At 36.8% G+C, this 16292-nt stretch overlaps 4 protein-coding genes across 6 annotated transcripts; 1 reads left to right on the top strand and 3 right to left on the bottom strand.

The window, feature by feature from the left end:
• Nucleotides 1-479: 479 nt before the first annotated feature.
• LOC105220659 (larval cuticle protein A2B-like) lies at nt 480-4476 on the bottom strand. 3 transcript variants are annotated; one of them, XM_054230581.1, is made up of 3 exons: nt 4379-4476; nt 3718-4287; nt 504-679 (listed from the first exon to the last, which is right to left on the bottom strand). In XM_054230581.1, the coding sequence occupies exons 1-3, from the start codon at nt 4388-4390 to the stop codon at nt 611-613; spliced, it is 651 nt and encodes a 216-aa protein (XP_054086556.1). In that variant the 5' UTR covers nt 4391-4476; the 3' UTR covers nt 504-610. The 3 variants fall into 3 exon arrangements, with proteins under 3 accessions (XP_011195400.1, XP_054086556.1, XP_054086560.1); XM_011197098.3 differs by lacking the exons at nt 3718-4287; nt 4379-4476 and adding an exon at nt 1292-1349 and having other exon boundaries at nt 480-1204; XM_054230585.1 differs by lacking the exon at nt 504-679 and having other exon boundaries at nt 3555-4287.
• Nucleotides 4477-7149: 2673 nt separating this feature from the next.
• On the bottom strand, nt 7150-8106 carry LOC114803482 (larval cuticle protein A2B-like). Its single transcript, XM_011197097.3, has 2 exons — nt 7947-8106; nt 7150-7865 (listed from the first exon to the last, which is right to left on the bottom strand). The coding sequence occupies exons 1-2, from the start codon at nt 7956-7958 to the stop codon at nt 7269-7271; spliced, it is 609 nt and encodes a 202-aa protein (XP_011195399.1). The 5' UTR covers nt 7959-8106; the 3' UTR covers nt 7150-7268.
• Nucleotides 8107-10528: 2422 nt separating this feature from the next.
• On the bottom strand, nt 10529-11486 carry LOC128919701 (larval cuticle protein A2B-like). The gene is made up of 2 exons (XM_011197096.3): nt 11340-11486; nt 10529-11255 (listed from the first exon to the last, which is right to left on the bottom strand). Exons 1-2 carry the CDS (start codon nt 11349-11351, stop codon nt 10683-10685), a joined length of 585 nt encoding a protein of 194 aa, XP_011195398.1. The 5' UTR covers nt 11352-11486; the 3' UTR covers nt 10529-10682.
• A 1135-nt stretch (nt 11487-12621) lies between these two features.
• On the top strand, nt 12622-13515 carry LOC114803483 (larval cuticle protein A2B-like). Its single transcript, XM_011197095.3, has 2 exons — nt 12622-12760; nt 12821-13515. Exons 1-2 carry the CDS (start codon nt 12683-12685, stop codon nt 13391-13393), a joined length of 651 nt encoding a protein of 216 aa, XP_011195397.2. The 5' UTR covers nt 12622-12682; the 3' UTR covers nt 13394-13515.
• The last annotated feature ends 2777 nt before the right edge of the window (nt 13516-16292 follow it).

Genomic DNA, 16292 nt, shown 5'->3' with positions numbered 1-16292 from the left:
AGTTTAGTTGTCATCGAAATCATCTAACAGGAAACCCAGGAAACGAGGTGTTTTGCTAGGGTCGGAACATGGGTGTTAGATGAGTCGGGTTCGTTGGACATGTAAAGAGATGTTGGGTGTCATGCGGGGACTCATTGTATTCGGTATTTTGGACTCTACTTTGGATAAATGGGAATGTGAAATTCCTGCTACAGTATCCAGAAAGTTGTGAGAGGGTTACTTCAGTTGGATGACGCAACTCGAGCATGTCGTTTGTAATGAGCGATGAATTGACTCCAAGGTGTTCGACTCTGGTCGCTGTATGGTTCCATATCATCGACGTACTGTAATAATGAACTTTTGATCTGATGCACCCAGGAAATGGTGCTGCTTCACGCAGATAATTGCTGAGATGATTGCGACGGAAGCATAAGCCCTTGTTAATTTACAAATAATCCAAAAAAATATTTAAAGAAATTGTATTTGTATATATTTTACAACTTTTATTGACTCAACTGTTTCATCGATAATAAATAAGAATACCCCGTAAGTATAATTTAACAAGCACAATTCGTTTCACAATTACTGATTTTAATCAGTACCGGGTAATTGCATAAAGACTTCATAGGTTTTAATGATGATATTTGACTGTGGGAGCGGCATAGGATGCGTAATGGGCAGCTGGAGCGGCGTAGTGAGCTACTGGGGCAACAGTCTTTACTACAGCAGGGGTTGAGTAGTGAGCGACTGGAGCCGAGTAGTGAGCAACTGGAGCTGAGTAGTGGGTAACTGGAGCGGTGTAGTGGGCGACTGGGGCAACAGTTTTCACGACTGCTGGGGCAGAATAGTGAGCAACTGGAGCAACAGCAACCGATTTCACAAGAGGTTCGCGGCTCACGACAGCGTTGAAACCATTGACATCATCGGAAGTGTATTGGACAGTGCGTTTGTAACCATCAGCATCGATCAGGGAGTATTCACCACGGACCACATCTCCATCACGTTCCTCCACTTGGCTCTTGGAGTCACCAGTCACTTTATCATCAACGCCATAAGAGAAATTGTATTGAGGATGAGAATCGTATCCCTCCGACTTCACAACGACCTTTTGAGCGACGGCCACAGGTGCTGCGTGCACGGCGACGGCTGGTGCAGAATGGTATACTGGCGCAACTGGTACATAGCCAGCGCTGGCCACGGCAACAAAAGCGAGTGCGAAAACAAACTGCAAATGAATAAATAGTTCCTGCTATTAATAAGAACTTATTATGTAGAGGAGGACAATTCGATCCTCTGTGGAGGATAAACGTACCTTGAATGCCATATTTGGAGATGTGGTAGTTCTTTGTCGAGATGATTTCACGAAGTGAATGATGCCAAATACGAATTTGCGACCAATTTTATACGATTTAACTTGTGGAGAATTTCTTTATTATTCTTCACAATTAATTATAATTTTTCATTTGGATATTACATCCACCTATTTTAACATGTATGTGTATATACTCATATACTCGTATACAATATGTAGTATAGTGAGTGAGACAAAAGTTGAAAATACACCTTGACAGTTCAGTTCACTCTATTAGCGCGCTTAGAAACAAAAAAGTGAGCGTTCGCTTGTTGCAACAATAAGCTTATCAAAGCGGGTGTGAATGCTAAAACGAGTATGGCACTCATATCTAAGTACAGTTATGTTCATATTACTAGTAGTGAGAGTTGGGATATAAATTAATGCAAAAATTATGTTTTCAGCTGTACAATACGGTACAGAAATATGGTTGACTAAAAGTAACTGTGCACCTTTTTGCAAGCATATTTCTAAGAAATCCTTTTTATTTGTTAATAAAAATTGTAGTGCTGTCTTTAATTGTACCTCATACATAATATATAAAGAGGCGTTCAGAGTTCTACGCCGAAGGAACTACAGTGGAACTTCTCTAACTCGAATCACCATAATCCACAAAAAAACTTCGAGTTAGAGAGACTTCCGAGTTACAGAATGTAATTTGTATGAATTTTGACTTCTATTGCCAATTCAATAGTTCGAATTATGGAGAACTTCGAGTTAGAGCAGTTCGAGTTATGGAAGTTCAACTGTACAAAATTTATAGAAAAGTAAAAAAGTAAAGCAAAGATCGAAAAATAGGCAAAACATGATTGGGCTTTCACGGAAGTGGCATCAAGCATGTTAAAACTGTGAAATTTACTAAAACTTCTGACCTGAAAACGCCTAAATCCTGACTAAATTGTTTAGAAGGCACTCAAATATTTGCTCTTAGAGCGACAATGAGAAGACATTTGTCATATCCCTATTTAAAAGCCTGCAGCCCACACAAATTGACCATATTGAACTATGGGATTGAAAAATAGATTGCTATACTTTCCATCAATTAATGTAAAGTGAAACTTTTCAGTTTGAAATGTTGTCAGTAGTACGCGGTCAGCACAAGTATATCAAAATTATAGAAAATGCTATTCTACAACACTCCCACCCCTTTTTTGTCGAATCATCGTGAATTATATGAGTTATGCATTCCAGATGATCCTTATATCAGATGACAGTAAAAAGCATTTTCAAGCCTGTATTGTCTTAGATGTTTGGAATCGAGTCGAAAGATATACATATATTATGTATGTATATCTTGACAATTTTTCATTTAATTTCAATTCCATATGATTTATTCACAGGATTAATATAAGATATCAATAAATATTTGGTGTGTCTTGTGTCACAAAGTTTTAACATACTATACAATGCCTTACTCAGACATCAAATGTTTTACTATGAGCTTAAATCTTATGGTACACTCAGAACTCTAGTACCCACCTTTGTTGGGATTGTTACAATTGTACTGCTGCAATTACCAAATATTTCCAGTTCATGAGTTTGTCGCAATCTCGTAGGATGCTCAAGATGAGTCGGATTCGTTAAAATAGACGGTTAGCGTCATGGGGGGACTCATTGCATGCAGGACATGTATTCGGTATGTCGGATTTATTGTTGATAAGTAGGAGTTTAACCTGAGGTTGCGCGAGTGTCATTCAGGATTTGCGAGGCAACTCGACCACATCGCTTGCAGTGGTTGAATGGGTTCGACTTCAAGACTTCATTAGCCCTAGTTAATTTAAAAATAATCCACGAAAATTTAAAGATATTGTATTTGTATTTATTTGAAAACTTTTATTAACTGAACTGTTTCATCGATAATAAATAAGTAGATTCGTAACCATATTTTAACAAGAACAATTCTTTTCACAATTACCGATTTTAATCAGTATTGGGTAATTGCATAAAGGCTTTATTGGTTTTAATGATGATATTTGACGACTGCGGGAGCGGCATAGGAGCTACTGAGGCGACAGTCTTGGTTACAGCTGGGGCTGAGTAGTGAGTAACTGGAGATGAGTAGATTCAATATTTTTCTTCAATACCGTGTTCATGGTAAAACACTTGGATTGGATCTCGAGATCAAAGTTGGACCAAGCACTATTCAGTTCGGGTACCATTTTAAATTGTTTATGTAAACTATTGACTTTACTGAAAAATTCTCAGCGTTTAACAAAACACAGCATTTCAATTTATATATTTTTTATTTAACGTCGAAATAAATTATCATAAAATTATCAACAATTCGTTGGGCGCTTACGCACTCGTCGGATTAAAATCGGATTTGAAAATGTCCACTTCTTTTCGAATTAATGATGGTAAGCTACAGCTGGAGCGGCGTAGTGAGCCACTGGGGCAGCATAGTGAGCAACTGGGGCAACAGTCTTGACCACAGCTGGGGCGGAATAGTGAGCAACTGGAGCGGAGTAGTGAGCTACGGGAGCGACAGTCTTGACTACAGCAGGGGCAGAGTAGTGAGCAACTGGAGCGGCGTAGTGGGCGACTGGAGCAACGGTCTTGACGACTGCTGGGGCAGCATAGTGAGCAACTGGAGCAACGGCAACAGCTTTTACAAGAGGTTCACGGTTGACAACGGCGTTGAAACCATTGATGGGATCAGCAGAGTATTGGACAGTGCGTTTGTAACCATCAGCATCGATCAGAGAGTATTCACCGCGGACCACATCACCATCACGTTCCTCCACTTGGCTCTTGGAATCACCGGTGAGTTTGTCATCAACGCCATAAGAGTATTTGTACTGAGGATGAGGATCGTATTCCTCCGATTTCACAACGACCTTTTGAGCGACGGCCACTGGCGCTGCGTGCACAGAGACGGCTGGTGCGGAGTGGTATACTGGGGCAACTGGTACATAGCCAGCGCTGGCCACGGCAACGAAGGCGAGTGCGAATACAAACTGCAAATAAATAAATTTTTCTTGTTATTAGTAAAAAGTTATTACGTAGAGCTGGACTCGATCGTCGATCCTTTATGAAATATGAATGTACCTTGAATGCCATTTTTTGGAAATTTGGTTGTTCTTTGTCACTGTGATTACACGAAGTGAATGATACAAATTATGAATTTGCGGGCAATTTTATACAAATTCACTGTAAGACAACTTCTTTATTATCCATTAAAATCAATTATAATTTTTGCAATTGTATATTACATCTACTCTTGTCCATATGTACATATGTGTTATTTGTTTATACACTATGAACTTATACCTTGACAGTTCAGTTCACTCTATTAGCGCGCTTAGAAACAGAAAAGTGAGCGTTCACTTGTTGCAACAATAAGCTTATCAAAGCGGGTTTGATGGCTAAAAAGAGTATGCCACGCTTGCTTTGGTAGTAGTCAGCGTACTTCGTATGTACACATACGCATTCTTGTATGCGAACAAGGAGGCAATAAACTTTTGTTTTCTGTTATGTGTGTGTCAATTAAAAATAAAACTAGGTCTGTTTTAGGAATTCCGGTTAATTTTTTTAACCTAATTCAATACTTGGAAATTTTGGTGCGTAAGTTGAGCTTTTTGAGTCAGTTGAACTGGGTAGCACCAAAAATTTATAAAAAGTGCGGATTATAGAGACTGAAACCGATTTCCCGTTGGAAATTGTAGAAAATAGTTATGTTTCATAACGAAATTCAAATTCTCATAAAATTTTCGAAATGTAAATTAAACTAAATTAAAGTTATGTACATATATACAGTTATATGCTAGTGCGATTTTGAAAATTGCGGATTTTCTTAAAACTAAAAGTTGTTAATTATTATCTTTTTCTTCTGATTCTAAAAGTTACACATGGTTTATACTAATTAACTCAAAACTATTCAAACGTATCTTCTTTATTATAAGGAAAAAATCTACAAATATCAATGAGCTCACAATCCGACTAGCGTACATATAGCGTACAATACAGACTTTTATTTTTCGGTAAATAAATTAATATTTGCTAGACGACCTAATGAAGAACGATGCTTTATTCGACGGGCGGTAAAGAAGCCATTTAAACAAGTAGGAGAGCTTAGATTCAATGGAGAGCCCGGCAATTAAGAAAAAATGTATTCTCGAATGTAGGATAGAACAGTATAAAAGAGATGTTCCTTATCTCCAACACGACTATTAATGTAGCTACAAAATATTAGGTTGGTAACATGTTGGTATGGACTTTTTTTCTGGACGAAAGATCTACCCAATTTTAGAGTAATATAAATAATTGGCCGATACATACATATTCAGTATCCGACAATTATGGATACCCCACCACATTTTTTACTATCATTTGAAAATTTCTTGATTTGAATTTGTCAAAAAGTGTTATCAAATGCCGCCAAGTTTATGGAAAATACTCATTTGGAGTATTGCGAGCAAGCTTTAAATGAAAAATACGAAAGGCAGTCAAAACGCTTGACGAAGTTTTCATGAGAGGCTCCAAAGTAAGTACATCCAACGCACCATTAAGTTCGGAGGTGGAAAACGTTTTAGTTTGGGGTTGCCGTAGCAACAGTGGTGTATCAAATCTGGTATTAATCGAAGGTAAATGACGGGAGAGTCCTACCGAGTGATGCTGAGTACAAATTTAGAGCCCGCAGCATAAAAAATGGACTTAGAAGATAACTCTATATACCAGCAGGACAATGAGCCCAAACATACATGTCGGGTTACGAAAGAATGTGTCGATCAAAAATCGATAGAGCTCCTACTATGGTCTGCCCAAAACCTCTGACTTAAATCATATTAAGTATTTATAACAATATTTGAATAATAAGCTCGACCGATATTCTTGTCGACCTAATAAATGAGACATTTTAATTCGATTGAAGAACTTCTGGGAAAACATACCACAATCAGTTTTTCTGAACTTGGTAGACAGCATGTCTCAAAGTCTTTTGGCTGTAATTAACGCTAAAGGTGCCAACACTAAATATTGAAATTCTATTTAGAAGCTAACATTATAATATATAGTGGTATCCATACTTTTGTCGTTGTTAAATATTTGTCTTTTTCAGATGATCGCGTGTTTTGCAACAAATAGTTGAAATGTACAATATTTAAATTTAATTTTTTTTAAAGAAATATACCCATAAGCAAAATAGAAAAACTATCAAAGAGATAAATTTCACTACTTAAAAGATATAATCATTTTTGTGTTTACATTCATAATGTATATATAATGTTGTCGGACACTGTATATGTAGATCCAACTTCTTATAAACGAAATGCTACCATAAACTGAAGAGGTAACGTTCTTTAGTATAAAATAATTGTGTCTGTGTAGTTAGATACATTTTCATAGAAACCTTTCAAAACAATATTATTACAAAACATAAGAACAGGGCATTATAACTTAAATTTATATCTGGTATCTAAAAATATCATAAAATTACAGCCACTCCAATTTGATCAACTATGTAATATATGTACAATACCAAAATTTAACGGAATACTTGTACATATTCTCTGGAAAATTGTCCTAAAATTTTCATTCATTTCATAGTTTTGGAGATACAGTGTGAAGAAGTTGAATATTCTTCACTGTATTATTATCACTCATGATATCCAACGCGTTTTTCTCAAAACTGTGATTTTGAAGTCCGTTGCCAAGAGAACTACTCAACCGATATTGATAAATACGTGAGACGACAATTCACATGTTCCTGATATTCTTCTTGTTTTATGGAATTGTATCATTTTGTATGACGAACATTCATAATTAAATGCATCGTTGTAACTTAAAATTAACCTATAACATTAGAAAGAAACAAATATAAGTTTATTTTACATCTTTTATTAACTTAACATTTTCATCAATATAAATATTCACACATAAATTAATAACAAGAACGGATACAATCGTATTTAATGGGTATTATTCGAAGTCTTTAGAGTTTTTAGTGGTGGTATTTGACCACTGCTGGGGCGGCATAGGATGCGTAGTGGGCAGCTGGAGCCGCGTAGTGAGCCACTGGGGCAGCATAGTGAGCTACGGGAGCAACAGTCTTGACCACACCTGGGGCGGAGTAGTGAGCAACTGGAGCTGAGTAGTGAGCAACTGGACCCGAGTAGTGGGCAACTGGAGCAACGGTCTTGACGACTGCTGGGGCAGCATAGTGAGCAACTGGAGCTACAGCAACAGCTTTTACGAGAGGTTCACGGTTGACAACGGCGTTGAAACCATTGATGGGATCAGCAGAGTATTGGACAGTGCGTTTGTAACCATCAGCATCGATCAGAGAGTATTCACCTCGGACCACATCTCCATCACGTTCCTCCACTTGGCTCTTGGAATCACCGGTGAGTTTGTCATCAACGCCATAAGAGTATTTGTACTGAGGATGAGGATCGTATTCCTCCGATTTCACAACGACTTTTTGGGCTACAGCCACCGGTGCTGCGTGCACGGCGACAGCTGGTGCGGCATGGTAAACTGGACCAGCTGGTATGTAACCAGCGCTGGCCACGGCGACGAAGGCGAGTGCGAATACAAACTGGAACGAAGAAATACCATTTAATAATATTGATAATAATTAGATCAGATTGCTTTGATCTCAAGCAAAGGCCAAAATTACCTTGAATGCCATTTTTGGAGAAGTGTGGTTGGTTCTTTGTCACAACGAACGTAAGAAGTGAATGATATAAAATGTGAGTTTGCTGCCTATTTTATACTAACCACCTGTTCGTAAATTTTATTGGTGCGAATATGGTACAATTGTGCCTTGACAGGTCAGTTCGTTTTATCAAAGCATTTAGTACGCTTTATACAAATTTATAAACTTTCGCGCACACAGGTAATGACGTGCGAAAAGATTAAAAATACAAATATACATAGGTATGCTTGACTCATAATTAAATACACATACATGCATATGTACATATCAACATACGTATGTAGTATGTATAGACGTGTTTAATTTGTTTGAAGTATTTCATTTTGCTATTGCTGCAATTAGTTACGGTTATATTTATAACACGCAATGAAGGGTAAAATGTGGACAGAGCCGTACATTAAATAATACGAGTATCGCTAATCTCAAGAATTTAAGAAATAAATTGATAAAATAGCAGAGAGCGGATATTACGTAGTATAAGTCAATCGGAAGGACCGAATTTAAGGAACATAGGAACCAATGGAAGTTATTAAAGGCAGTTTAAGTTGCAGTCATTTTTGATATAAGATATTAAAGATTTGATCAACTATCAATCTTCTTGGTATTTTTTATAGTTATGTGTAAGGCATTATTCGTATAGATTGAGATGACAAATTGCAAAACTGTTTGTAACAAAAACAAAATTTTTTATCAAATACGATGTTACGTGGTTTTGAAACAAATACTTCGGGATACAGTTAATAATGGAAAGGCCAAAACACTTCAACTTTTTGGAAAGAAATAATAATGTAGTATATTAGCCGTCATCTTAGTGCACTTACTCCTAAGACTCCAAAAACTTGGTCGATGGAATGAGAGCATTCGCGGTGGGTGATAAGCCGATTTTACCTTTGCGAATATCTAGCATTTACCCTGTTAAAAAGGGTTAAATACTCCCAATATTTGAAATAAATTGGAAAGCGAAGGTGAAAAACTCAAATCGACGGAGTTTCTAAATTGTTCTCAAGCATTTACTTTGGACAACAATGGGAATAATGATGGCTTACTTGCATCCGCTTGCAGTCAGGTGGTTTTACGACCTCATCCAATCATCAAAATTGTTAAAACCAAAATTTTACTAAAAGACATATTTTCTTCGGCAATAGCCTTTTCATTGTCGTTCTTACGACCAAGCATTTATCATCGCTTTCATTAATTTGAGACAACTTTGCATAGAGCTTTCGCAGAGACAATTATCGTGAACTGGACAGCATCTTTAGGATCTTAGCTCTCACGTCAGTCAGGTCTACGTAACAACAATGAGTTCAGATTTTGATTCCGTCAACGATTGTCCGCTCTTGCCGAGCGGATTAGTTGGGGAAAGTTTTCTGCGGCAACATTTATTACAACAACATCCACTTCATTCTACTGTCAAATGTTTAGATATTTTTCGATATCATTCAGAGTTCAGATAATTTGCAACAAGCCTATTTTTAATATCAAATCTTTAAAAACCCATTTTTCATTAATTACGGAAATTTTTTTATCCAGTTTTTTTAATTGTGCAGCTCAACATGTGAACCAAATTACCGACAAATCACGAAACAATTGTCCAACAGCTTCGAAGTTTATTCATGTCAACAAAAAAAATATTGATTATTTTCGAATTTAAAATTCAGTTTTAATAACTATTCCAGCATCTAAAATCAAAAATATAAAAAATATAATTCTACTTAATTAATTATTTTCCAGTAAAGTATTTCTGGGTCTTAGGTATTATAACATCCAAACTTTTAGGCCAATTACTAATTTGTGTAGATACAAGTTAATATCTGATATACTCGTATATTGTAAAATCAAAATTATATTGGTTATATCGAAGCTTAGACTTGGACAAGTTGGGTTTCTTTTTGCAATTGTTTTTCACATGAATAAGAACTTAAACAAGACAAGTTTATCTACAATTTCGGCTTGACATCCAGTACTGCTTGTGATAATCAATATTTACTTGTGTTATAAGAAGCTCTACGGAATACCATCCTGAGATTATAAATTAGAGCTCTTGGTATTCGACTAATCGACTAACCGAATTAACCGAATAGGGCATTATTCGAATAATAATATTAGGTTTGCACTATTCGGATAGTCGTCAGTCATCGACTATTCGGTTAACCGTTCGTTGTCGACTATTATAATAGTGTAAGTTTATTAAATTTCTATTTTTATTGAAAAATGTGAAACACAGGAAAAATGCGCACAATTGACATTTTACCAAGTAAAAACAAACAAAAATCAAAGGCTGCTTGGGTTTCAAACAATTTTCGTTTATTCGAATAGTGACAGTATAACTATTCGAATAACCGCAGTAGAACGACTATTCGAATAGTCGTAACATTGCGACTAATCGAATAGTGCTAACCGATTAATATTCGTACCAGCGGTTACAAACCGGATATTCGAATAATCGGTTTTCAGGTTAATCGAATAATTTTAAGAACCCTATCATAAATGTATGCAATATTTTATTAATCTACAGGATGTATCGCAGTTTGCATTTAAAACGATTTATTTTTCATTTATCGGTTTTCTTTTATTTAAATAACTTGGGATGTTGAAATAAATATATATGTATGTTGATATTTAATAACAAAGGAAATTATTTCCAAACACAATAACACATTCACTCATTTCAATTCAAATTTGAACATTCGGCAGGCTTTAATGATGGTACGCTACAGCAGGAGCGGCATAGGATGCGTAATGGGCAGCTGGAGCGGCGTAATGAGCCACTGGGGCAGCATAGTGAGCTACGGGAGCGACAGTCTTGACCACAGCTGGGGCTGAGTAGTGAGCAACTGGAGCGGCGTAGTGGGCAACTGGAGCAACGGTCTTGACTACAGCTGGGGCAGCATAGTGAGCAACTGGAGCTACGGCAACAGCTTTTACGAGAGGTTCACGGTTGACAACAGCGTTGAAACCATTGATAGGATCAGCAGAGTATTGGACAGTGCGTTTGTAACCATCAGCATCGATCAGAGAGTATTCACCGCGGACCACATCACCATCACGTTCCTCCACTTGGCTCTTGGAATCACCAGTGAGTTTGTCATCAACGCCATAAGAGTATTTGTACTGAGGATGAGGATCGTATTCCTCCGATTTCACAACGACTTTTTGGGCTACTGCCACTGGTGCTGCGTGCACGGCGACGGCTGGTGCGGCATGGTACACTGGACCAGCTGGTATGTAACCAGCGCTGGCTACGGCGACGAAAGCGAGTGCGAGTACAAACTGCAAAGAGACAAATACAAATTAATTGATATTGACAAGTAATTAGATCAGGTTGCTTTAATCTCAAGCAAACGCCAAAATTACCTTGAATGCCATGTTTACGAAATGTGTTGAATAATTTCGGAGTTAAATGTGCGGTTGGTTCTTTGTCACAGCGAATGCGAGAAGTGAATGATGCCAAATATGATATCGAAAATGTTTTTATACTTTTTGCAATGCCTTTACTTGAAGCTAACTGTACTTTCGAATGTTTACACATGTAGTATCAACAAATATATATGAAATACTTAAGATAAACCGTGGTAATTGAGTGCTTTACTAATATAATTACAATCGTGTGTAGGCATGTTCGTTGCGTCATTGATGTAGCGGCATTCCTGCAGTGAAATAAATTAGTTATAAACGACTTTACAATTAGTATCAAGCTTAAGCCTAAATAGCCAGCTGACGATCTGCTATTCATTCAAACAGTAGGAGGTTTTCTGGTATAGTGATGCCTTATGGAACATACATATGTACATTGGATACAAATATATTGATTTTGTTAAGAAATAAGCCCATTTCAGAATTGTTCGAATAAAAAAAATAAAACTTTATGTTTTATTATGTACTTATATATGTTTAGCAAACATCCATATGATCCATCGTTTCTCTGAAGGTCTGATATTATTCCATCTCATTTGGCAGCTCTCCAAAACTTTTGGGATTATTTTGGACACTAAAAATTTCTATAAAACACATAAAATGCACCTAAAAATGCTAAAATTTATAGAGGTCCAGAAACCGGTTCTGAAAATATTTGGTTAGTCATGTTAGTTCTGTAAAAATATATATGGATAGGTTTAAAAAACTATCCGGTAGGTAGCGCCAGACTTAAATTGCCAAAAACAGATCCTACAGAAGAACCAGCTGCTTCAAAACTGTCCTTAGATGAAAGATCATAGTATAAACCTTTAAATTAGATTATGCTTATTGCAAGAATATCTGAGTACTTCAAAATCTCCTAATCGATCACGGAAATTATAGGGAACACCTTACCAATTAAGTATAATTTCATGGTAAAAGACATAAAAACCGTTATTTAGTTGAATTGTTTTTAAGAAGATCTTTTTGATCGCGCTCTATTTTGAATAACGTTTCTATAGAACATAAAAAGTGGTTGTTGTTTCTCGTTAGATATCAAAAATACGTTTATTTAGTATATAACAACACATATGTACATCTAACGGTTTTCATAACTGCATCATTTGCAGCATATTAGCTTCAAAATATTAAAAGAGTGTATATATGTATGTTAGCCCTATGACGAAATGCAGCTGAACAGGTTTTAGAAAAAGAAATAGATTACAGAGCAAAAGCACAGGCCAGAAATTTCAAGACCAAATTATGAGTTGCACTAGTATAAAAGTGTCAGCAAATTGACGGGTATGTATCATTCACTTCTTGTCTTCGCATTCGCAAAGAACTCAACCAATAATCAGCTAAATTTCGATATGGCTTTCAAGGTAAGTTCAATCAGAAAATATGTGGTATATGTGACATTAATAAGCAAATTTGTTTTGCAGTTTGTATTCGCACTCGCTTTCGTCGCCGTAGCCAGCGCTGGCTACATACCAGCTGGTCCAGTGTACCATGCCGCACCAGCCGTCGCCGTGCACGCAGCACCAGTGGCAGTAGCCCAAAAAGTCGTTGTGAAATCCGAGGAATACGATCCTCATCCTCAGTACAAATACTCTTATGGCGTTGATGACAAACTCACCGGTGATTCCAAGAGCCAAGTGGAGGAACGTGATGGTGATGTGGTCCGCGGTGAATACTCTCTGATCGATGCTGATGGTTACAAACGCACTGTACAATACTCTGCTGATCCTATCAATGGTTTCAACGCTGTTGTCAACCGTGAACCTCTCGTAAAAGCTGTTGCCGTGGCTCCAGTTGCTCATTATGCTGCCCCAGCAGTCGTCAAGACCGTTGCTCCAGTCGCTCACTACGCCGCTCCAGTTGCCCACTACTCCGCCCCTGCTGTAGTCAAGACAGTTGCCCCCGTAGCTCACTATGCTGCCCCAGTGGCCCACTATGCCGCTCCAGCTGCCCATTACGCATCTTATGCCGCTCCAGCTGTAGCTTACCATCATTAACTCAAAGAGAAGTGAACATTTCCAAACCTGATTTTAATCCGACGAGTGCGTAAGCGCCCAACGAATTGTTGATAATTTTATGATAATTTATTTCGAAGTTAAATAAAAAATATATAAATTGATATCCTGTATTTTGTTTAACGAAACGCTGAGTATTTTTCAGTAAAGTCAATAGTTTACATAAAGAATTTAAAATGGTACTCGGACTGAATAGTATTTGGACTGTGAACTCGACATTCAATAAATCCAAATAATGATCTCAAAAATTATTCCAAAAAGATACTGGCTAAAATCTGACTCTCTGTTGTTGTTGTTGTTTTCGGACGACTTTCAACGAGCAACAGCCATTCGGCAGATTGTCAATAGAACTGAGGTCTTTAATAATATTTCGATGTGTCATTAATTTTCACAAATCACAAAATTCAAAGACTAATGCCTCTGAAGACCTTTCTGAACGTGGTGCAAAATGTGTGCTGCTAAGATTATGACGAAATTCAGTGAACTGGTTTTGCCACAAAACTTATCAACCCATTGCTTTTATTCAGCGTTGCTTCCCCTAGTGTTTCCTAGTACCTTTTCCATAGATAGCGTCATTTTTAAACCAAGAACTTGAGAACTATAGAATGAAATTTCATGAAAGTACTTAGTACTTTGAGATAGAGATTTTTGCTTTTAGGCGCGATCTAACCAAAGATCAATGCATTTTCAGAACATTTGGTAGAACATAGAATTTCTTGTATTTTCTTTCCTTGTATTAATCATTCATCCCTATCACGGTGAGGCAAATAGCTGATGTGAACAGTCTTTATACAAAGTAAAATTTTATTCTCTGCATCTAGCCACCTTAAAGTCACCTTTACAATATATGTACGTAACAAAGGGCGCAAGAAGTTTTTAGCAAGTTATGTTATGCTTTTGTGGAGCGTTAAGTAAAAAAAAAGCGAATACAATGGGATTTGCAATTCTTCCTTTTGACCGACTTCTTTTCAACTCTTTCAACTCTGTAATAAACTTGTGTGCGCTACATACAAACGTAAGTGTTGAAATCTATTGTGCCGGCAAGTTAAGACTCTGGCTGGAGGTAAACAGAGTTCATAGAAATGCTTATTTATGGCCATTGGGCTGACCTGTTTTTTGAGGCTCATCTGCTTTGTGCCGATCAATTGTGTGGATCCTTTGGCAGCGGCTAAATGCGATGTGCTCATTACAAAATGCTGAAAGCTCATTGAAAGTGCAATGACCGACACAGACACTAGAATCAACCCTTCGTGATGTGATCGAGGGATTTTTTTCTCCCATACATGAGTATTCAGACAACTTTTAATCAGACATACAAATACAAGAAGACAAAAAAAACGATTTGAATTCGAAAACAAGCACCAAGGAAACACATTCAATTCATTATGTGCCAATGCACTTCGCAAGCCACGCTACTTGTTTGTATATATGTATGTATGTAAATATGGATGTGTGTGATCATGTCGGTTTGTTTATTCAGTTCACGAAGTTACAATTAAGGATGCAACTACTATGCGAGTTGAGCGCAAATAAATGGCAAATACGTCAGTTATCGTTTTAGATCTTCGCATAAAAAGTGAAATAAAAATAAAAATTGCAAAAAATAGTCCAAAAAGATCACAAATAAGCCAATACTCGCACAATAGTGTGTCTACGAAATATTTCGTTCTGTGGCTACACCTGCCGTTTACAGCTTTTTATGCTTCTCCACTTTTCGTAAACAAGTTTGTTTGTTATTTTGGAAATGGCATACCTGTAGACGTGGGTTCACACTCTCGTGTGTGTGCGTCGGTGTGTGTGCTTAATTTATACTTGTAAAAATCATGAAAGGGTTTAAGTTTCCAAGGTCAGTGAAAAATTCTTACAAGATCCATTAGTTTAGTTGTACCGTCTACCGTCTGTTCCTTTACAGAATTTTTAAAGTAAAATCATTTACTTTATGTGCACCTGGGCGCTTTTGTTGTAGGTTACATGCAGCTCCCTCAAGCAGCCATATGTTCACGGCGGCCCTATAGGGAAAATATTGATCATATTGTGCGAGGTTGATTAAGATTGATAGAGATTTCCACGGGGTTTGATAGCTATATATTAATGTATTTAAGTCGGGTTGGATCAGTAATCTAACTGAATAACGAATAAAACAGCATTGGCCTTTTTTACAACATCAAAATTGCTAAGAGAGTATAATAGTTTTGTTCACATAACCGTTGTTTATAACACCTAAAACTAAAAGAGTTAGATATAGTGTCATATATACCAACGTGATCAGGGTGACGAGTAGATTTGAAATCCGGATGTCTGTCCGTCTGTGCAAGAAAGGTTATGTTGAAAACTACTAAAAATGCTTAAATTCAGTAAGGAAAACTACCTTAAATTTAATTAAAAAGATGTACTTATGGGTCAAAAACCATATCTCCGAAACTATTTAATTTCAATGAAATTCGGTTTGTAATATCTTCCTAGCTTCCCAATGATATGTTGTGAAAATAGTCCAAATCGGATCACAACCATGAGGACATCGGTGCTTCTATCAAATTTTTTACCGAAAATATATGTAAGTCTCTCAGATATTTAGAAGAAATTGAGAGGGAATATGTTTCTTCTAATTATATGTCTCCGTTCCAAAAATTAGTGAAATCGAGTCATAACATCCGCTATCTCCCATATACTAATATTAGGGTTTTCACAACTTCAAAGGACTAAAATACCATATACATACATACATGCCGAATATGTGAGTCAAATTTTTTGTTATATTAATAGCTATAAATAAATAAACAAATTGCTAGAGTATAAAATGTTCGGTGACACCCGAACTTAGCCTTTCCTTACTGATTAAAGTCAACTTTTACGATTGAAACCTATAGACCTAAAGCCCCTG

Source organism: Zeugodacus cucurbitae, chromosome 2, assembly GCF_028554725.1.
Source record: "Zeugodacus cucurbitae isolate PBARC_wt_2022May chromosome 2, idZeuCucr1.2, whole genome shotgun sequence".
NCBI classification, from domain to species: Eukaryota; Metazoa; Arthropoda; class Insecta; order Diptera; family Tephritidae; genus Zeugodacus; species Zeugodacus cucurbitae.
Note: the sequence above shows the minus strand (reverse complement) of the source record. Positions and strands in the feature narration are given on the sequence as shown.

Coding starts and splice junctions, on each gene's coding strand:
- LOC105220659 (XM_054230581.1), bottom strand. Junction 680..3,717: donor CTCACTATGCTGCCCCAGTG/GCTCACTACGCC, acceptor GTTGCCCCAGTA/GCTCACTACGCCGCTCCAGC.
- LOC114803483 (XM_011197095.3), top strand. CDS start 12,683: ATGTATCATTCACTTCTTGTCTTCGCATTCGCAAAGAACTCAACCAAT. Junction 12,761..12,820: donor ATTTCGATATGGCTTTCAAG/GTAAGTTCAATC, acceptor TTTGTTTTGCAG/TTTGTATTCGCACTCGCTTT.